Below are 22111 nucleotides of genomic sequence, written 5' to 3'. Positions count from 1 at the left end.
GAGAAAACTCAGGGCAAAGGCACACAGGTGGCTGTGATACCTGGGTGGGCTCTGTCTACCAGGCAGGGAAGCCATGCTTTTACTGCATCAGGGATCTGTGACACCGCGTGCAGAGACACAGGAACCACAGAAAGAACTCCCACTGAGCAGGACAAGAGTAGGAAGGCCTGACAGATCCTTGCCTCCCCTCCGGTAAAGGACACAGCTCTTGCTTTCTCTCAGACCCTCTTCCTTATGTCTGTAGTCTTACCCCAAGACTTCTGAAGCCACTCCTGTCTCCAAACCTTGAATGAGGCCCTAGTGCTGGTGGCATGCTGGGAACACACAGATGCCGTGAACTATCATCCCTGTATCTCCCTGCCTGCTGATACACAGCCTGCTGCTTCTCTGTTCTACGTAGCAAGCAAATTTTACTGATGCCTTTCTTCTTGGTGAGTAATGTGCTCTAGCCCTCCTCTTCCCAGATTTCCCACCAACTAAAACGTGCAATCTTACAAAGTGCAAGTGTCTCCCAGCCATGGCACAGGAAGAGACCTAACGTTTCCATGGAGGTATCCATTGTCTTTGCTCATGACTCCAAGGCTCCCAATCCTGCACTGTGCACATCGCCCTCTGGTCTAACTCTATATTCCTGAGCTTTCCACCATTAAGAGCTCTCTCCACAACCTTGGCTGGGAGCCCCACCCTTCAGAAGGCGTGGACAACCAGGCACTCCTCAAACTCAGTGAGGACAGACTTGACAGAATTGGCGATGTCACAATCAAGAGCTCCACCAGGAAAGCCTCTTTCTCACAGCCCCGCAGGCTGAGGCTGACACTTTGCTGCCCCAGCTTGGCTGTAGAGGAATGCGCACCAGAAGGGAAGGGAGAGAACGGAAAAGGGGAGGGAAGTGGCCACACCTTACCCTGACAAAACAACACAGGTGATTTCACACCTCCCATGGCCCTACCCAAGCCAGAAAGACCAACAGAGTGTGTTGTAGAGAAGGTGGGACTCCCATCCCATGTACGCTCCATCCCTGCCTGTGGTGGGAGGAGAATGGTCACCAATATTGTGGGGTGCCGCTTGTGATCACATGGAAAGAAAAATCAGTGGTTAGCCGTAGTTAAAAGGGTGTGGAGACCCGCCAGGGCGGTGGGACTTTTTGTTTTTCTAGTTACGCCTAAGGTTTATAGTTTGGACAGGAAAAGTAAACAATGACGATGACAGCAGCAACAGAACAGAAACAAAGGACAGTTTACTCATTAAAAAAAGGAAAGACAAAGAATACGCCTTTTGTTAAAAGAAAGTTCCACGCTGGCCTGGAAACCCTGACCTCCTCCACACCAGGGCGGGCAGAAGGGCACGGCCATAGCCTGCCTGGTGGTCCACACCTTCCCCATCTCCTGCTTCCCTTCTGCAGCTTGTGGACAGGAGGGTGTGGGGCCTCAACCAGCACAAAGCAACTGTATTTAAACCATGGCAAACTGAGCTACTCTCCTGCTCTCCGTCCCTCCCACCTGCCCAGAACAGGGCCCCAGACCAGCACATACCTGAAAGAACCCTGGTGGGATGGGGCCTCCGGGCATCCCATCGTTGGGGGGAATGTTGCCAAGCACAGGGCTTGGGGCAGCTGCTGCACTCTGTGGAGATAAAACAGGGAGGTCAGTGGCAAGCATCCAATGACACACAGAGCTTCTGGCCCGGCCCCGAACAGACCCTTCCTCCTCAAAGGCCACTTTCTATGAAAAGCCCTGCAGAGGTGCTAGTTAGTGGCCAAGCCACAGACTTGGGGGACCCCCCCCTGCTTCTTCTCTAAAATGGGGGAATGTGTACCAGGCACACCAAAGGAGTGATGGAACAGGGACATAGCAAAAATACTCATGGAATAACCGGCAGAGAGGTGACGGGCAGCCAGTACAGTGCCCACTGTTGAACTATACCTTGCCTTTCCACCAGCTCCTCTAAGAAGCAGGGGGACCAATTCATGAACAGTGGTACCTACCCTCTCCAAATGGGTAATATGCTGCAAAGAACAAGCCAATAAATATCCAATAAGAAAATACCCAGTTAGCGAGAAGGATGTGTGTGCTCTGACCCTCACCAGATCCCAAATGCCTCGAGAAGAGTGTGGGTTACACAATAGGAAACAGTCACTGCTGAATGCTGTTGTCCTGGCATCCACTTGGTACAACTGCCTCAACAAATGCTTCCCAGGGGTGGGATGACACTGGATGCCCCACCTGGCCACCTTCCAACAATGTGTCCAACCTGTTGGTGTGGCCAGCACGTCTGCTCACACGTGCGGAGCTGGGGCTGAGATGCCAAAGCCCTACCTTGACAAAGTCAAAGATCTAGGCCTCTTACCTGAGCTTTGATTCCAGGCTTTCCCACTCAAGCCAAAACCCCCAGGTACACCGCCCACTTCCACTCAACCCTGCTCCTCCCAACACTACTGGGACCAAGAACATGGCACTCCCTCATCAACCACCTTCTCATCACTCCCAGAGATTACTTCTTTTCTTTCCTTGACATAAAATAGAAACATGGTCTCCAACTAAAATACCATATACAAGAAAATGAACAATGCGCCAGACAAGAGCTATTGTTTATGTGGAATATTCATGGCCCACTGGCCTCTGAGGTTGTGCCTGGTTCTACCTCCGTGGTAAGAATATGGGATGGACTGAGGTCTGCAGTCAGGGAAAGATCTGTTGATGGGGGCATGAAGAGCCAGTAAGGGACTGCAGTGGGTACCTGGCAACTCCCAGGTAAAGAGAAGGTGCTATGAGCTATTTTCAAAAATGAAGGCACCTACAGAGCCTAAGGAGACCCTGCCTAACCCCACACTGCAGGTCTGCATCTGTTTCCCCAGTCTATAGCCTTAGGCATGCATATGCACAGATAGAGCAGACAGACAGACAGACAGACAAGGAGTTTCCCCTCCCCAGTTCTGCCTTTATCTGGGAGAGGTTTCAAAGGAGGAATCAGCAGGCTCAGCCACTAGCTGCATTATTGTTTCTATGAATACACACACACACACACACACACACACACCCCAGGAGGAATCAGCAGGCTCAGCCACTAGCTGCATTATTGTTTCTATGAATACACACACACACACACACACACACACACACCCCTCCCTACCTGGCCTAGAACTTACTATTGGACTAGGCTAACCTTGGAATTCACAGCGAATCTTCCTCTGCCTGCAAGATTAAGTTGCAACTTTTTGTACTAACAATTACTTCTCTGCAGTAGGAATGAAAGGACCTAAAAGCGGTGGGGGCTGAGATAAACATCCATGTCTCTCTTGAGTTTCCTCCAGAAGAGGTATTGCATTGAACTCCCTCATTCTCCATAGACATCATTCATTAGCCACCTGACTAGCTGACCTGGAATCATAGCTTACTTGATAGGATCTTTTGGTATTTTGATCAACATTATGGATTATGACATGAAGTGCCTTACTCTGATAACTGTAGTTCTACTTTCATAGTAAAACATTCAAATTCTTTGTTATTTGGGTATTTGGCTTTTTACATATTAAGGTATTTGTTACAATGGTGGGAAGCACAAACTTTTAAAGGAAAGACTGAATCTGTGAGTACGTTGCTGTTTCACTTTTATGAAATCATAAGTGGGCAGATGGTCCTGGGGACGAGGGGTGGGTGAGAGACCAGGGCAACTACTGTCCTAATTAAGAGGCTGTGGTAACTTTCAAGACAGCCATGTCAACCATGAGGAAGGAGCATGAAGCTTCTGGAAGATAAACTGAGGAGCTCCGAGGTGCTTCAGCTGGAATTGGAATGGACACTTAAAAGGGCGGAAAAGCAGCAACTGGTGCCAAGAGGTAAACGCTAGGAGACTAGGGAGGGCTCAAGAGAAACCATTACAGACCCTCACCTGGGAGACCCAGTCCACATCTGGTCCACCCTCATCCTCCCACACCTTAACCACAGGATCTGCCTACCTATGCCCAAGACTCAGCACAGGGTGCGGCATACAGCAAGTGTTCAATAAATGAGTGCTCTATTATTCAAAGGCCTGCCCAAATATGACCACCTTGGAGCCAGACCTTTCAGGATTGCTAAGAATTGGCCTCTCCCTGTGGTTTCGAGCACTGAGAGTTCCATTAAGGCACTCAACAAAGTATCTCATGTGAGTTTTCTCAACAAACCCAAATCCCTGGCACATTCTCTGGGCCAACAGCATACTACACTACATAGTTGCTTAGGACGAACAGCCAGCCACACAAGAATCAAGGCAGAAAGGACACCCGATCTGAAAGGCCAGGACCTCACACATTGGACTTGGTCCCTTCTCATGTAGGGACATCATTTCCTTTTTTTAAGGACTGCCAATCCTGGTGCATACACAATGGGAAGAGGAAGCCAGGAAACAGCACAGCACGAAGAACAAAGTGGCAGCCCTCCCTTCCTCCAGAACACTCACAAATCAAAGATTAAAAGCACCTAGACACCTGACTGTCTCTGAGCCCTGGCATGTGGGCCATAGACCCTAGACCCTCCTCCCCAGCACTGATTTTAGCATGGACACATGGACAAAGGAGAAAACATGAGCGCACACACACCCCTCCAGTGCATGTACACATGTACATCCAAATATATGCACATGAATACACAGGGTCTTACATCTATGCCAATGAAGTTTCAGGAAAAATGAATGAAGTGAAATACTCATGGGTCTTTAAGATGGTTCAAAGGTAAAGGTACTTGCTGCCAAGCCTGAATCTGAGATCAACCCCCAGGTCCCACACAGAGCAGAGAAAGAAGCAGTTCTTCTAAACAAACCTCCATGTTCAAGCTTCAGTAGTGCCTATCCCCATAGAATAAATAAATATGATTTGTTTATATAAGTGGACAGATGAACCCTGGACTCTCCTGAGCCAGCCAACTACTCCTGACCAATTTAACAAGGCTGCAAAAAAATAGTACTTTGTTCTACAAATTCCGCTCTTTGCGTCCTGCCCAACACTCAGGCCTTGGCATGCAGCAGCACAGCCACGTGTGAAACCACCAACTGCAAGCCTTCCTGGACTGAAACTCAAGCCAGGCCACGTGGCAGAGGGCCCAAGCTAGCAGGGGGCAGGAGGTGTGTCATACATGTGTCCAGGGAAATCAAAGTGACAAAGATAGGTGTGGTCCTGGCAGAAATACCCCCTGGGAAAAGCTAGAGATCCATGCTGCTCCTAGCAAGTCAGCCCAAAGGTCTGTGCAGAGCCCTGGGGTAGCCTGGTATAATCCAGCAGTATCAACAGGGTAAAGATGCACGGTGGGAATTCAAAGGATAGAGAGAATGCCATCACCCCGCAGCAAGCCAAGACCAGAGCAGTGGAGAATTGAAGATGTGCAAAGAAAGTGGTCCCCTGGTCTCCCACACAGACCAGAGCACCATGAATTTTAGTGGAGCACGAGTTCTGATTGTGCAGCTCAGAGAAAACAAAGGGCTGACCTCCATGAAGAGACAACACCAACTAGAGTAAGAACAAGTTCCGGGGACAAAGGATCCCTGCTCTCTAGCCAGGAGGCTATCATGGGCGAAGAGGTAAACTCACCTGCCTAGGACCAAGGAATGGCTCTAGGTCCAACAATAGAAATCTCAAGCTACACAAAGTTTCCCTGATCTGTGTCCTGAACTGGCTCACTAGTGATAGATCAAGAAAGAGGTTGCCGTATTACCCACTACCACCTAGCATGTGCTGGGGATTATCATAGACGAACCCTGGACCAAGGGTCCTCAAATCAAGGTTTAGCTCTGGCCACAAACTACCCACTATGAGCCGTGGTCAGGCTTCCATACCGGGAGCATCTGGCACCCAAGGCTTGTGAGGTTCTGCCTGAGCCCTTTAAGCGTCCAGGCAGTCACAGCCAGGCTGCTGAGCGCAAGGGAGGAAGATCTGACACAGCTGCTTCTTTGACAAAGTCCTTTCCCCCGTGGTACCAGGATTAACTCAGGAGCAGCCAGAGAAGTGAGCACCTTTTCACTCTGATCCCATAAACCAGGAAGGGGGGGGGGGGGAGAAACAGGAAGCATTTATGCCCCAGTATCCAAGAAAGCTGACGTTTCTGGTTTAATCTGTAAGGAGACTGAGTGTTAAGGTTATACAACTAATAATTAGGTCTAACTTTAGTCCCTAAACTTCTGGCCTCAGTTTCAGGAAACCCCAGCATCAGTCTTCCCAGAAGCCCCCGCAATTCCAAAGAAAAGCTGTGTACTTTCTGGCTCGTGAAGAGAAACTGCAGACCGATCATTAAACCATCCAATAATCACAAGTCATTCTGTGACTGAGGTCACCTACGTGTTCTGAACATTCCCAAGGAGGCTGACCTTCTACTTGGCCCTCTCTATCAACTATTTCAAACTATTGCCAAGAAGTAGGGAGTGAGACTGTTTGTACGTCAAAGACAAGAAGATCCCTCCGAAGAGTCTGTGGACCTAACCTGCCAGTGGCCTGCCTGGGAAGAGGAGGAGAGACTGGGATGTAAGGGGTCGGCATACATCAGAGGTACTGAGCAAACACTCTGGAGACAGTACTGCACCAACGAGGCAGGGAGGTGACAGGGCATGGGCTTGTCTTAAAGGCCTGGAAGACGAAGTGAGTTGTGGTGACAGAACTGAGGGACCTGGAAAGGTGTCCCAGGCAGGCACTGAGACAGGGATTAGGGGGGATCAGGGAGGCTTTATGGAAGAAGGTGGCACTTGAGCCAGGGCCTTACAGGACAGCGGGACTTAAAAAGGCAGGAGACACCAGCAAGAGATTAATTGCTGACATCTTAACCCTCTCTCCCATCACAGGACTCCTGCTGTGTCCTTTAGGGAGCAAATTCCCATGACACTCTGTCGACTCAGGACCAACTCCATCTCCAGATAGGGATGGGCAAGGGCTCCCTTTCCCTTACCCAGTATGGGGGCTTCCTTCACATGACGGAACAACAGCTGTCCAGATCCAGAATGGCTGCCCCTTTAGTACTCTACCTCTGTGTGTAAAATCCAGGCTACACAAGACCTATCTGAGCTCATGTGGCCCAGAATGGGCAACATCCGGAGTCAGGCCTGACCGAGCTAAAGACATTGTGCCTGGTCTTAGTAAATCCCAGATTCTCTCCTTCCAATTTGGGGATGAATGTTACAGGACACCTGAAAACAGAGGTCTGTATGCAAGTTCTAATCCCTTAAATCACCAGGAATACCTAGACATCTCACATTGCCTTTGCTTTGCCCTTCATGGTCACACACAGAGGAAGGGAAGCCATTGGCCCCTGCTGGGTCTATCAGGTAAGGCATCTTGCTAGGTGGGCAAAACAGGTGTGCTTTATATACAAGAGTACAGTGACAGACAGACCTAGTTTTGTGAGTTTCTTGTATTTGTTCATTTGTGAGGAGAGGAGCTCACTGTCTTGTCCAGGCTGGCCTTGAATTCCTACTCCTGAGCTCAAGAAACCCTCCTGCCTCAGCCTCAAAGAAGCTGGGACACAGACACACAGCCCAGTGAGGGTGGGTAGCACACAGGGGTGTGTGGGGTGGAGATGGGCACTGAAGGGAAGAAGATGAGACGTTGCTCTAAAGAAGCTACACTTCTAAGCTACACTTCTAAGAAGTCTCTCGTGGGTGGCCACCTTAGAAAAGTGTGTGTTGGGGGAGGGGGGAAGATGGGAGAGAAAAGCACGATGCCGGTCTTTTTCAAAAGAAAAGATCTGGCTTCCCCAGGCTGAGACAGGAGGTCATCATACCACAGGCCGGCCCACCCATCCTAGGAAGCACCAAGCTATTCTGGGAACTGGATCAAAGGGTGCCTCATGGGTAAGAGGTGGAGTCCCAGGTTGCTAAAGCTGCCTAGCTGTGCCTTGGACCCTGGCCAGGGTGCCCTCCTCTGTGAGCAGACACCTCTCTCAAGCCTACAGTGTGGGCTGCACCATGTGAGGTTTGGCCTGCCCATGTACACAGCTGGGGAGGTTGAGGGAGACCAAATGCCCCTGGAAGAACACTACGCAATACATCAACAGCATGCTCTTTGTACAGTGACCCTTTCTTCTTAAAAAGATGGCTTATGCCATTAGCAAAACACACATACATGCATGCACACACTGCCTGCTGTCTTAAAGAGCTACTTACAACCACAAACATGTCATAGTAGGCCAGTGACAGCTCTTTAACAAGAAAGCTGGCAGTTGTTCCTGCAGAGTGGAAAATTCCCTGGCGTGGACCCGCATACTCGCTCAGTTCCAATGACAACTTAATCCTTCCGGGACTAAGGTGCATGGCGAACAGAAGTCATTGCCTCTAGGAACTTTTTGCTTTAAGTTTTAAAGGAATTACTAAAGGCAAAGTCCTCCACACCTTTCAAGGGTGGGAACCCACACCTCCTCAGCTGGCACTCAATTTAGCGGGTTCAGAGTCAGTTTTCCTCATCCTCTGCTGTGACAGGATGACTGTGCACAGTCTGAAAAGCTCACCAGGGTCCCTGATATCAAAGCCAAGAAGCTAACCCTTGGCAGAGAAGGGGTACACAATTCAACCCTGCCATGGTTTCTTTTGCATAGATGAGTAGACTGGAATCCTTAAGCTCTCCTGCCTGCCTTGGGGGAGCCATGAGTAGCCAGCCACCGTTGTTCATATAGCCATCCCTAGCACATGCCCCACTCCCCACTTGCAAGCTCAGCGTTGAGCAGATGACTCCTAAGCCTTTAAAGCACTACTAATTGGGCTAATTTCGCTAACAGTCTCTGTTTCGTCCCCCCACCCTGCGTCAACCAGCGTCCTTTGGTACTGCTGGAGAGATGCAAGCTGTTGGCTTTAGTGTTATTTTGTCAGCCATTAAACGATTCATCGGAGTCATTAATTGATTTATTACTGCTGCCTGCTCAGAGGGTTTAGCAAATAAAGAATGATGTAGGTCACAATGCAAAGGAAATTGGACCAAATAACACCATGAGGAGCTGGGCACTCCCAGTGCCTGCCACTGTCCACTCTAGCAGCCCTCCAGCCCAGCCACCAGGTAGAAGTCAGCAGAGACTGCCTTGCAGATGAAAAGTCAGGTGCCAGCCTGCCTGTTGCACAGAGACATGGAAGACAGAGATTCTTGTGTGGAGACTGAAGCCAGCTCCCGAGCATCCACAGTGATCAACAGGGCAGGAGGGCAGAAGGCACTAAGCTGCAATATAGATGGGCCTCCAGGCTCCTACACTCAGTCTCCTGGAGGTGACACACAGGACAGCAACAGTTGACATGATAGCAGGTACCTCCTAATGCCTGGCCTTTTATGTGCTTATCTCTGATCCTCTCAACAGTCCTACAGTGGAAGCATTATCTTCCCGGTGCTACAGAGAGAAACCGAAGCTCAGAGAGCTGACCTGCCCCAGGATGCATGGCAGGCCAGGAAGTAGCAGTCTAGGACTCAAACCTGATGTATCTCACTTCAAAGTCCACATTTCTTCCCCTCTATCCTATCTTCAGACTGACATGAAAGAGCCCAACACCTGCAGCTAATCTCCGTAGGATCTGACAGAAAGGGGGGGGGGTGTCACTCCAGCGTCTCAGAGCCCCAAGCTCTTGGTTTGCAGAGCATCAGGGCTAAGGGGCAGGCCCTGAGGTCACACCAAAGTGATGAGACTCCAGAGCTCAGTTGTGCTGCCACATCACCCCACCAACACACACCACATGGCCTGGTGCCCATCCCTTGTGAGCACTCATGTTTTGAGGGAGCCCTCTTAGATCCTACACCGGGCCAACCAATTTCCTTGAAGCCCAATCACACAGTAGTATTTGGTTGGCTGGGCTGAGCTAGACCAAAGGGACTGGTCCTGTCACCCTCTTCCCAACTATTCAAGGTTCTGGTACCCGGTTTCCCTAGGAGCCAAACACTCTACATGTCTCCAGTTCTGTTTCTGCAGCAATCAGCTATGAGGAGACCCTACACTCTAGCAGAATTCTATAGCAGAGCTCACCCTAATCAACTTTCAGGCTCACAGAGGATTGGTCTGCTCCCAAGGTGATGCAGAAGAGGTCAGGCATCCACCACAAAATCACCAGTTTACTTGCTTCTGTTCTGGATATAGCCCTGGCCTGAAGGTCGTCATTCAAGGTCTCTGTGGATATTTGGGGGGGGAGGGGGGAGAGATATGCCCGGTGCATCATGTATAAACCAAAGACATGACTGCTCCAAGATATGGTTACAATGAAGATTTTTATTGTAGATATAAAGGAGAGAACCACCAAAGGCATCTGGAAGAGTCTCGAGCAGAGAGACTGAACATGGCCGGCAGACTGTACCTGGTCATGAGGAAAGAGAGACAGGGAGAGCAAGAGATAAGAATGAGAGACAATGAGATGATAGAGATATAGAGAGTAGAGCATAGAGCCCACGAGCTGTTTAGGTAAGGGGTGGGGTGATGCCAGCAGGACTCTGAAATGCTGTAACAGGTACTTGTGATACTGAAGCGGAGCCAGCTTTGGTATGCTAATAGGCAGCGATAACCATTTGTCCCTTCTGTCAGAGATAAGGGTATTGGTTCCTTTGGTAGAATCCCCAAGGAACGCTGGCTTGTCTAACCACCAGAATCTGGACCTGACACACCAATAAAAGTGTTTTCTTATTGTTATAATAAAGGGTCCAGAGTCTCACACATGTACACATACCCATTGACTATTGGAGTGCTGGTGAGACCTGCTAAAAAGGTCAGACAGGAGTCCTGAGCTGGAAAGGGTAGAGGTAGCCACTTAGACTCCTTAAGGGAATCCAATCGTGATTGCTCTGACTTGGAGTGCAGTGAGATATTCACTTTGTCCGCACCTGTTGCATTGTGGGGTGGGGACAGGTGCCGACTTGACCTGGGGGAACTAAGTCTGGGGCAGCCCCCCCCCCCCAGCTCTCTGGCTTGCTGGATGGAGACAGAGAGCATCTGGAGGCATCCTTGGGATGGGAACCTGTGGGTGGTCATCTGTCTCTGTTGTAAGTTATTTCTCCCTGAACAAACATCTATTCACCCTATCTGTTTTTCCTGATCCTTATTATTCCACAATATCGAAGTATGACTCAAACCTAACTTCTGGAACAGACACAAGATTCTTCCACAGAGGAGGGCTACCCTGTGCTCTTCTACTCACACTAAGATGCTGATAGCGAAGGAAGGTAGGTAGGTAGGTAGGAAGGAAGGAAGGAAGGAAGGAAGGAAGGAAGGAAGGAAGGAAGGAAGGAAGGAAGGAAGGAAGGGGGGAAGAGGCCTTCATAAGACTCACCAATGCCCAACAAATCAGATTCTAAGTTCCATTTGGCAAAGACTGGATTGCTGCCACTTACATACTTTAGGACCTGGTCCTGGGTACCAAAGGCCTTTCTTGCATTTGATGTGTTTGCTCAACCACCTGTGCAAGTCTGGTCCCCCTCTCTGCAATGCTAGCCTCTTCTCAGCCTAGTGATGGTCCTTCACCCTCTGTGTGCTTCTCATCACAGCACTCGCCACACCTGACCGTTCATTCCTTATTAAATTAGCCAGCTGTCTTCTCAGGGATGGGGCGGGTGTGGTGTGGGCAGCATGGAGAAGATGCTGTCTCGGTAAATACCGTCTGAGTGAATAAAATTCCTGCAGAAATCCTGCCTTTCAACCACATTCACAAGGTTGAATCCCAAGGCTCGACAGCAGGCCACATCCAAATAACCAGTTGCTCCAACATACACACGCACAAACATGCACACACATCTGCACAGAGTCCACACATCTCAGCGCAAAGTGCTCTCAGGCATACCAACTTTGGGAACTAAAAACACCTGGGTGCTGCTATTGCAGAGCCCTTGCCACCAAATGAGTTAGACAGGCCATGTCTCTTAGAGTCACTGGTCATGTCAGTACAGCAAAGACTACTGCCGAATCTCCAAACAATTAAAGTGACCTTTTCAACTGTCCCAGGGAAGTGTTTGTATATCCAGGCAATGAGAAGAATGGGGTGACTTCAAGGAATTTAACTCCTGTTGTCATTTCCACTTCAGAAGTGTAGGCCATGCTTCAGACTGGGTACAGGAAGGGAACCTGGTTCTCTATGGATTGCTGAGACCTATCTGTCTCTCCTACTCTTGGCCCAGCTTAGCAAAGGTTGCTCTTTATTCTCAGACAGGTTTAAGGTCCTGGGGCTCTCAATCAAGAACCATCTGCTCCACTGGCCCCTAGTCACACAGGACTGGGACATGGACCAGGAGAAGGTACAAACCACTTGTAGAGTCTGAGAGAGGCAGACCTGTGTGGAGATGAGGAGAATGCCTGGGCAGAGGCCCACTCTGAGATGTTTTCTCCACATCCCAGATAATGTGTTCCATGTGGAGTCATCTGCCAAGCCCTGAGATCACTGACCAAGCCACAGAGTCCTAGAGACAGCCTCAGAGAAAGGTGGAGCTAGCTTAGGATAAATACATCACCATACATTGGCACATGTCTACTCCCTCATCACAATGAAGCTCAAAGGGAAGGGACCGGGCTCTCTAGCTTGCATCCTACCCTGACCCTTCCCTGTACTAACCACATACGGGATGGTGCCAACTCTTCAACATCCAGTTCTCAGGCCCCCTCCCTAGGAGCCACTACTCTCATGATTTCTGCTCAACAAAGCTCTCCCATTCCCTCAAGGAATTTCCAGTCTTCCACCAATGCCCACACTTTAAACATCTGGCTTTCCAGTCCAAAAGAAGAACAAAAACTTTAGTGGGAGGATTATAAACTAAAACTCAACACTAGACCATGCCGATTTCCACCTGTGTCCCTTTCCTGGGAGGCCCAATGGAAATACACTGAACACAGGGTAGCTCTGCTGCCTCTGCTGCTCAGCTATTAGAGCTAGGCAGTTAGTCCTAGCCTGAGATGTGTCCTGTGATGTGAAGTGTTGAGAAGATCTAGGGTCCATGGCTGTGAAGAAATCATCACCTCTCTTCCTCCCATTCCATCCCACCCCCTTCTTTCCCAGCACTTGTAACCTTGCTAGTAACTAGCTTTTGTAGATGTCATGGCCTCTACTTGGAATGTCCACTTCTCTCACATGCCATTACATCTCTTAGGCTGCCTTGGGCACTGAGCAGACTGTTTCATGAGACTCCTACCTATGATGCCTTAGCATTTCCTAGCTGGTTCCAAAAAGGCAAAGCAGACTACATGTTAAAAAAAAAAAAAAAAAAAATCACTAAACACCAATTAATGAAGGACTTGTACCCTGTCTGGCTCTTCCCTGTGCTAACTAAAGTAGAAGACCTTTCTAGACAAGACTCACCATAGCCGTTCTGGGAAATTTCCCTCTCCTTCTTTATTCTTTTTCTTAAAGATGTAACTTCAAAGGAGAGAGCAACCTTACATAAACCCAAGTGTCAGGAGGGGCAAACACGGCGCTTGATACTCCTGCAGACTCCTTGCTCTCCTGCCGTACTGTGGCTGCTAGAGCAACCCAAACATGAATCCTCAGTCTGTCCCACTATGAAGCCTGGAACTCGGGACAGTGAGCCTTGGCAGAGGACCAAGCTACCTACCCTAATGTGGGCAGCTTTTCCTTTGATTTTTGTCTACTTCCACTCACGACCAAGATCTCCACCCAAGACAACAAGAATTTTAAATTAAACCTGGCTTTCAGAAACTCAACCCAGAGCTATGTAACAGGAAGGAGACCTTGACCCACATACCAAGTCAAGGGGCAGGAAAACTGTAGAATGGGATTTCCCAAGATGGCTGTGCCTTGGCTGGCTCTAAAAAGGTGGTTATAATCCCTGACTGCCCCACAGGACTTGTAAGGCTTCCAGGAAAGAGGCCACAGGGACACACCATCTGTAACATCATCCATAGACCTGCTCTCCGATACTCTAACGGGCATCCTGGCCTGGCATGCCCCAAAGTGTCTCAGTTTCCGCATGCCAGAGGCCTACTCACTGTAGACACCAGTCCATTCTTCAACAAGCTCCTGAGATGGTTGACTCTGCTCATTTTGCCAGCAGTGACCAGGCCAGTTCACTGCCCTGCACAAGTTCACAGGTAATAGAGGGTGGAATTTTCTTCCTGGTTAGGCCCAGACATACCTCTCCAGTGGAAACCTAAGGAAGGCTGTTCCCAAGGCTCTCCTATCTCCTCCCCTTCCATATAAACAAGGGGAGCACACCTAGTTCCAGTTTTAAGGCCTACATCAGAATATCCACATCAAATTCCCAGGGGACCTTTACCACTAACTGCCGCTCATGCTGCAGAGAGGGTGGCAGGCCATGGCTTGGGAGCCCCTGGACCTGATGGCCACCACATCCCTCCTTTGCCCTGACTACAACATGGAAGACAGACTGCACATCTGGGGACTACTGGTGTGAGTGGTGAGCTTTCAGCTCTTTAGCCCTGTCCCTTCCCCTGGCTAGGCTCCCTAAAGGCTACAGCATGCCTCTGGGTGTAGGTTGAGGCTTACACAGCTGCCCAAACAGGCACAGTCTCAGATTTAATTGGTCTTTTGGTTCAGCTTTCTAATCTCATCAATGCTGCCTCCGTCATGTAGATGGAGGTCCTGGGTTTCACACAGAAGAGAACCATCCGGCCCTTCTAGCTCACCACATGGACAGCACACACTCAAACTCAAGAGGTAGCAAATCTACAAAGAAAAGAGGGAGGCTTTCTGGCGAGGATGCAAAGCGGTGGGGGTAGGGGAGCTTTGCTGCCCTTGAGACTTTAATAAATGCAAACCACACACTAAGTTTACTCGTGTCTTACAGGGTACAACCCTGAAGCCTGAGCTATCCAGGAGGTGGCTGCTCTCTGGCAGATTCAGACTCGAGGCAGCTGCCCCTCCCACCCATTCTCTCTGTGGCCTTGAGTGTATGCTTCATTCTGTGGGAAGGAGGCAGCAGTGGGTGTGCTGGGAGACAACCAGATGCACTTCATCTCCACAGCCGAGGCTCACTAACCACTCTCTCCAGCCACACATCCCGCCCCAAGAGGGGTGGGGGAATGCTACAGAGTCGCTCTCCAAGTATATTACAAAGGGTGAGGAAGGCTCAGCTCCTGGACATCAGCTCCAAAAACACCACAGCTGACGTGTGCAAACATCCCTGTGCAAATACACGTGGCCTACTTCTCGATTATCTCACTTTGTCTAAATATAGCCTAAGAAAATAACTTGGCAGCAGTGATAAACTCTGCAGTGGGTCCAAAATAACAGACAGACAGACAGACAGACAGACAGACAGACACACACACACACACACACACACACACACACACACGCAAAACTAACTGGGGGTGGCGGCACTTGGGGCTGCTGGGGTTTGAGTTTGGTCTTATGGAGAGGTATAAAGAAAATAGTATTTTGTAAGTAAAGAACTCCGTGCAGGTTTCCAGTCAAGACAGCATACATGCCTTGTCCAAGGGAGATGTTGGAGGCACACACAGCTAAGTACACACACACACACACACACACACACACCAACCAACCAACCAACCAACCCCACACCCACTGGGACTCACTGCAAGACACTGGCATTTTCCACTTCACTTGCCAAGAAGGGAGCACCCTGCCCTACACGCTTGAGCCGCCAACCCCTGGAAACAAAGGTGGCAGTCATGGGGGTGTACAAACACACCTCCCCATTGGTCCAATATCCCTACCCCTGCCATTTCCACCAAAAGGGAAATTAAGGCCCACAGCAGGAGTCTTACAAGAACACAACTCCTCCAGGCTATCTATAATTCTAGCATGTTGCCATCCTTTGTGAGACTTGAAGAGAGGTGGCTTCTTTGTTTTTAATACACAGCAAATTCAGGCTGTTTATGATCCTCCCTAGGCCCACTCTCTTAGGCACAAGAACATTAATTTTATTAGAAACGAGTCTGATGTTTTGAAGGGTTGCGGGCACTCCTCACTGTACCGTATCAGCATGTCCAGCACTCCACTATCCGATATGCACTGAGCTTCTTCTGAACTGAGCTTTTGCTCCCAATGTTGTGTGTGGGGGGGGGGGGGGCTGCCTTGCTCCATAACCTGGCATACATCCTCAAGCTCTTCCACACTGTCTTCGAGGGCATCCACTTGCACGTCCCTTTTCTCTTTTAGGCTCACACATAATGCAGCCTTGCCAGGCAGCCCTGTGAGTGAAGCTAGGCAGACCTTCACTCAGAACTCTCAGGGATTAGCAGCAAGGTCCCCTCACATGCTATCCACATTGGCTGAGGCTCTCTCTCCCTCTAGAGCAGTGGTTCTCAACATTCCTAATGCTGTGACCCTTTAATACAGTGCCTCGTGTTGTGGTGGCCCCAACCATAAAATGATTCTATTGCTACTTCCCAACTGTAATTTTGCTACTGTTATGAATCATAGTGTAAATATCTGACATGCAGGTTATCTGAGCTGAGACTCACAGGTTGAGAACCTCTGCTCAAGATCATGGTATCCCAAGAAGCAGGCAGTATCTTCCACACCTCTACCACCTTGCTATGAGTCTAGCACACTGAAGTATTTATGAGGGAGGGAGGGAGGGAGGGAGGGAGGGAGGGAGGGAATTAAAAAAAAAAAAAATCTCAGAACCAAAATCTCAGAAAGAGTTCATCCAATCAGCTCACACTAGGGAGTTTGAGACAAAGCTGGGTTACATGGTTCCAGGCCAGCCTGGACTAGTGTGACACTGTCTCGAAATAGTCTGGCAGACACATTTGGGGGGGCGGCGGGGGGGGGGGGGCGCACTCACGCAGCACAGGGAAGTTAAGGGCTGACATCACCCTTAACAGTGTTGCACTAAAGGTTGGCCAAGTTGGCCAAATGTCTCCTAAGACTACTCTCAACTCACTGCCCCCCAGGAAAGCTACTCAGGAAAGGGCTGTCCTCCTTGGCGGGTCTAGAGGCAGCCTGCAAAGAACTGTTTGGGAAGTCATAAGCATCGCCAGCCCTGAGAGTGGAAAGTCTGGGCCCGGCGCAGATGCCAACAAGGACACGAGGAAGGCCCAAGGAGGTCCCTGGCATGTGGAGGCTCTCAGTAAACATTTGCTGTTGCACAAATGGCCAATTACATACAAGCGATGCAATACAGTGTTGCACAGGCCTGTCCTGGGCGCCAGGAGACCAGAGAAAGGGAAGGATTATTCTTCTTCAGGGTGGGGCAGTCTGGGAGAGCTTCATAGAGCGGTGACATCTGATCAGACACCATCTGCTATTTTTTCTCTAATTGTTCCACATGTGTGAAATTTTGAGTCTCTACTTAGAATGCAGACTCCGGGAGGGAGAAGCCATAGCTGTGGCCTCTGCCCTCTCCAACATGCTTACAGTGTCCAACCTCAGGAGACTCTGTCTGAGGAGCTTGGGAGTCACAGACCACATTTCTTATTTAAAGCAGAATTCTCTTCTCTACTGAAGCTCCCCGAAACCTTGCAGGATATCAAACAATGTTCACTAACACTCTCAAGAACCTAAATGCCCCATGCAACAGGCATGCCATTCTAAAGATGGCAAGTCTTACACCTCTGGGAACACTAGTGTCCATCGAGGGGTCACTGAGTCACTCACACTTTATCTACCTCTGCTTTGCATGAACTCTGCAGGGCATGAATGAGTATTCCCACTTGACAGACTGGGAAAACAGAGGCTCAGAGATCACTAAACTGAGGTCCGGGACAGACCACATCCAGTCTACTCAGTCTGGCGCAGTGACCGTAATGTTAGTTTTGTGCCAACAGCTCCCTTCACTAAAAGCTTCACTTGGGACCATCTGGCCAGAAAGAATTAGTACCCACTCACAAATCTCATGTGAAGGAAAGGCCCAGAGCACTGGCAGCTACATCCCCTTTGATTTAGCACCACAAACTAACCCACAGAGTACTGAGTGCCAGACAGTGCTCACTCGTATAGGCCATGCTGTTCCCCCTCAGTTTTTACCAGGTACACTTCACCTTTAAGTCCTGTGGGGCCCTGACACCTCTCATCACTGTCCAACTGCAAGTATAGTTCCTAGAGGCCCAACAGAATGCAAATTTGAGTGCCTCCTTCTCTTGTCTGGATAATGGCCACTTCACAATTCTCCCACACACACTGGGACCCTCTCTGCTCCTAAGGTCCCAGGCCTGGGCAGGCATCTGGGTGGCGGAGAACACAGGAGGGGGCTGAAAAGCACACACAACAGTAAGCTCTAACCCAAACAAGAGCTAATCCATTCAGAGCCAAGTGGGGCTGAGCAGATGGGAAGACAGGCATCCCCCGCCCACCAGCATCCTGGGTTCAGGGGGCCTTCCCCACAGAGGTATAATTATAAGGGGTGACCCAGCCACATGTTCCCAGACACCCATGACATTGCCTTCATCTGGATTAGATTTAAAATCTTGCACAGCCTTCCCCTAAAAAATATATGCAAAAGCAAGAATACAAGCACCTCAGTTCTGTGCCACTGCCTGGGGTGGGACACACTCATCTCTGGGGATCAGCATCACATGTGTGACGACATACTCCTCCGAGAACATGCGCTTATCTTCTCCTCTAGCTTTGTGTATGAGAACAGGAGCAGAGGAACTTCCATTCTGCTTACTGGGGTACCCAGGGCTTAACATAGGTGGGGCTGTGCAAAGCGTATTCAAATACTGAGTAGAGGCAGCTCCCAACTAAACACAATGAGACGGTCATGTCCTGAATACCTTTCCTTCTCTGTTAGGCACCCTGAAGGCAAGAAATCCCATATGCTTCATTCTTGGGAGCTTCCCAATACACTGCCTTAGTAGCTAGCCACTCCGGTGGAACAAAGGAGTGATGACCGGCCACTCTAAGGAACATAAAGCCCCAACCAACAGGCACAGCCACTACCCTAGAAGACAGCAGGGCTGAAGGGGGCTCAAAGACCTTGTTTGTGTGAAACAGAAGCCACAGATCAAATCCACCTAGACTTGGACCTGGGCCCTGGGCAGAGATCGGGTCACAGAAACAGGTGCCTGCTTCTCAGAAGGAGCAACAGGGAAGACAGGATAGACGCACGAAACCATTAGTAAGCAAGGTAACAACTGTCCGTGATATATCCTGATATAATAGGGTATACACTGTGCCACACAATTAGAGACGAGAGTGAGGTATACCACACTAATCACACAGGACAAAGACTAACAGGAGCCACAGGGTGCTGGTGCTATCCCAGAGGTGGGGATTCCTTCACCAGGAAGCTCGCCTGACTGCTACTCTCCTTCATGTTCCTGCTCTACCCTGTCCCCGTGCCACTCTAGTGTCATTGCTCAAGAAGCCCAACAGCACCCACCTGCGTGTCCAGCTCCAGGAGCAGTGAGCACCTCCCAGCACCAAGGCAGCCATCAGCTCAGGGTGTGCACACACAAAGATGCCAGGATTTCTCAGCACCAAACGCTGGAATGGCGGAGCACCTGCACCTGCCTTCTCATTCAGCTCTTTGACCACTCTGAAGTACAGAAAGTTAAGTACAGAGAGAGTAGGTCACCCACCCAAGGTGCAGGGCCAAACAACCCCAAACACGTCTGCCACTCACTTAGCAAATCCTCTTCCTTTATCCAGTGCACTGCTGTTACTTCTTGGAAGCCCTTGGGGCTATTCGTTAAGCTCAAAACATACCTGGCAGAGGGAAGGACCCTGGCCAGGTGAGGAGGGAAGGGTAGAGGGGCTCCAGGGGGACCGGTCATTCTAGGCAAAGGCTACAGGAGCAAGCAGTAAGAGAGCAGGGGACAAAACAGTGTCACCACCACTGTGAAGGTGTGAACTCATGGGATTCTAGGCTATTTCATCAATTTGTTGTTGTGAAGACAGTCTTACTATGTAGCTCAGGCTGGCCTCAAATCAGGGATTCCCTTAGTTCAGTCTCCTGAATGTTGGGAGCATGTGTCACCATGCCTAGTTTAAACTATTTCTCAACTGGGAAGAAGAGACCCTTCCTTCCCTCCCCAGGGCCACAGGAGGAGTAGAGGTTAAATAGCCAGCCATGAGTTCCTCTGTTTGAGTGCAACTGGTCCCTCTTTGCATTTTCAGGGGGCGCAGCCCCTGCCTAGAACACATCCCAGGGGTTCAGGTTTCCCGTTTTCAGGTGTCAGGGCAGAAAAAATGATAGTTTAGACCTACCTCTGAATAGAGACAAATCAAGAGGGCAGTCACTGGGCCACACATGCTCTTAGAACAGAAGCAAGTGAGCACAAATCCAGATACTTTTGGAAAGAATGCTCCATAGTGGAAAAGAAACCCTCACTGGAGAAACCCCATTTGCTTTTCTACCCCGCTGGCTTCTCTCTTCTGCAGCCCCAAGCCCAGCTGCTCTTAGCTGCAAATTGTTTCCTCTGTCTGTCTTCTCTCATGATGGCCCACCATCCTTTGTATGGGCAAACACTTTTGACCCATGCCCTAGAGGAACGCTACATGCATTACTCAGCAACCTTTACCAAACTTAGTCTTACAGATGAGGTTCCCCCTTCTACCTGTCACTACCTGCTGGCATCTTTCTAGCCAAACTGGCAGCAGCCTGGTTCATTTCATATTTTCCTCTTGAGCCATCCACCCCTCTCCCCGGTTCCCATAGAACCAAACTGTGCCCACAGACAGTAGACATGACACACTGGCTGAGTAAGAACGGGAGGAATATGATAACGCACGCTTTGGTTCCGATAAGTCCCAGCTGGTGTGAAAGAGCACGTCCACCTCTGGACCTGGAAGGCTGCAAGTACAAACAAGCACAGGTTTTGTCCAGGCCAGATTAGTAACTGGCAAGTGCTGAATTATGTGAAACCAGCCTCACAAATAGAGGCTTAAAACGACGATGGCGACAACAACCACCAGAACCACAGTATAGCCTCACTTGAGGACAACTTCACTCTTTTAAAAACTAATGTATTTATTTTTATTTTATTTGCATTGGTGCTTTGCCTGCATGTATACCTCAGTGAGGGGGCCAGATCTTGAAGTTACAGACAGTTGTGGGTTGCCATGTGGGTGCTGGGAATTGAACTCAAGACCTCTGAAAGAGCAGTCAGTGCTCTTAACGATTGAGCAATCTCTCCAGCCTTGCCATCTTCACTCTTACCTAGATCATCCCCAAGATGAGTGGGGAATCTATGGTGGGAGGTAGGGCCAGGACCCTGACACTTTTCAAGGACCACCACTGGCATTTTATGACAATCAGTCATTAGAAGCTTATATGTGCTTAAGCACTGTTGTGTGCTCAGCTCCCTTTACCAACCCAACCCAAGAATGCTTTGTAAGAACCATCTCATGGAGCAGGGAGCACAGAGTCACACGGAGGTAACTAGCACCTCTGACACTGCCTCCTTTGCCTACTGTGTTTTCTGCTATGACCAACAATCACTCCTGACCTTACCTTCAACCTTGGGGTTCTAAACGACAAAAAACAAACAGCATTCTAGCCATCCGATAGCTGAAGCCTAGGTCTACTGCTGTCATCAGATCACACAGTGTACAGGCTCACACACGTGCACTGGGTGTGTCTCTCTCAGTGTTTGTAGAATACATTAGATGACATTTTCAAGATCATCTCCAAAAGGAGCCAAAAAGTCTCAGAGGGTTCATAATTAAAGTAAAAAGAAGAGTAAAGAAGCTTTGTTGTCTAGGAAGTCAGGGATTCATTCGTGGATAGTTTTGAAAACTGTTTTGTCGTTTGGAGACAGGGCATTACAATGTAGACCTGGATGGCCTCGAACCCAGAGATACTTATTTAAGGCCACGCTCTAAAAACCTGTCAGTAAAGATTATTTCTGCTGGGGATTTAGGCAAAACAAACCTCACTAGTCTAAAATAATTAGAGATAGAAAAGCAAAGTTGGACTCAGTCATCACTATAAAGTATGATGCTCTTCTGGAGCCCTAAGTAGCACACAGAACACGGCTCCAGTGGCACAACAGAGGACATCTATCAGAGGTGCGAGCACAGGTAAGCAATTCCCTGACTGGAGCGTTTAAGGTGATTGAGCCAATTCTGTAATCTTATTAACGTCACCCCTCTACTGAACCAACCTGAGTCTTAGCTGGAGGAGCCAGGTCTGAGCCCTGCTCTGGGAGAAGTAACAAATCTCTACCAATCTCCATCCAACTGGCCCCCACCCCACCACAGACTTTTCTAAGCATCCTAATCAGAGTGCCCACACTGGATGGAGCCAGGTCCAGGCAACCTGGGC

General features: G+C 49.5%; 1 protein-coding gene across 4 annotated transcripts in view; it reads right to left on the bottom strand.

The window, feature by feature from the left end:
* The window catches only part of Ssbp3 (single stranded DNA binding protein 3), a 140541-nt gene that overhangs the window by 35859 nt on the left and 82571 nt on the right, over window positions 1-22111 (bottom strand). For all 4 annotated transcript variants that reach the window (XM_051188363.1, XM_051188364.1, XM_051188365.1 and 1 more), the window contains exon 5: window positions 1533-1622. In XM_051188363.1, the coding sequence (XP_051044320.1) occupies window positions 1533-1622 (90 nt within the window). The remainder of the gene's footprint in view (window positions 1-1532; window positions 1623-22111) is intronic.

This window comes from Phodopus roborovskii, unplaced genomic scaffold, assembly GCF_943737965.1.
Source record: "Phodopus roborovskii unplaced genomic scaffold, PHOROB, whole genome shotgun sequence".
In the NCBI taxonomy this organism is placed as follows: domain Eukaryota; kingdom Metazoa; phylum Chordata; class Mammalia; order Rodentia; family Cricetidae; genus Phodopus; species Phodopus roborovskii.
This window is presented reverse-complemented; position numbering and strand designations above follow the sequence as displayed.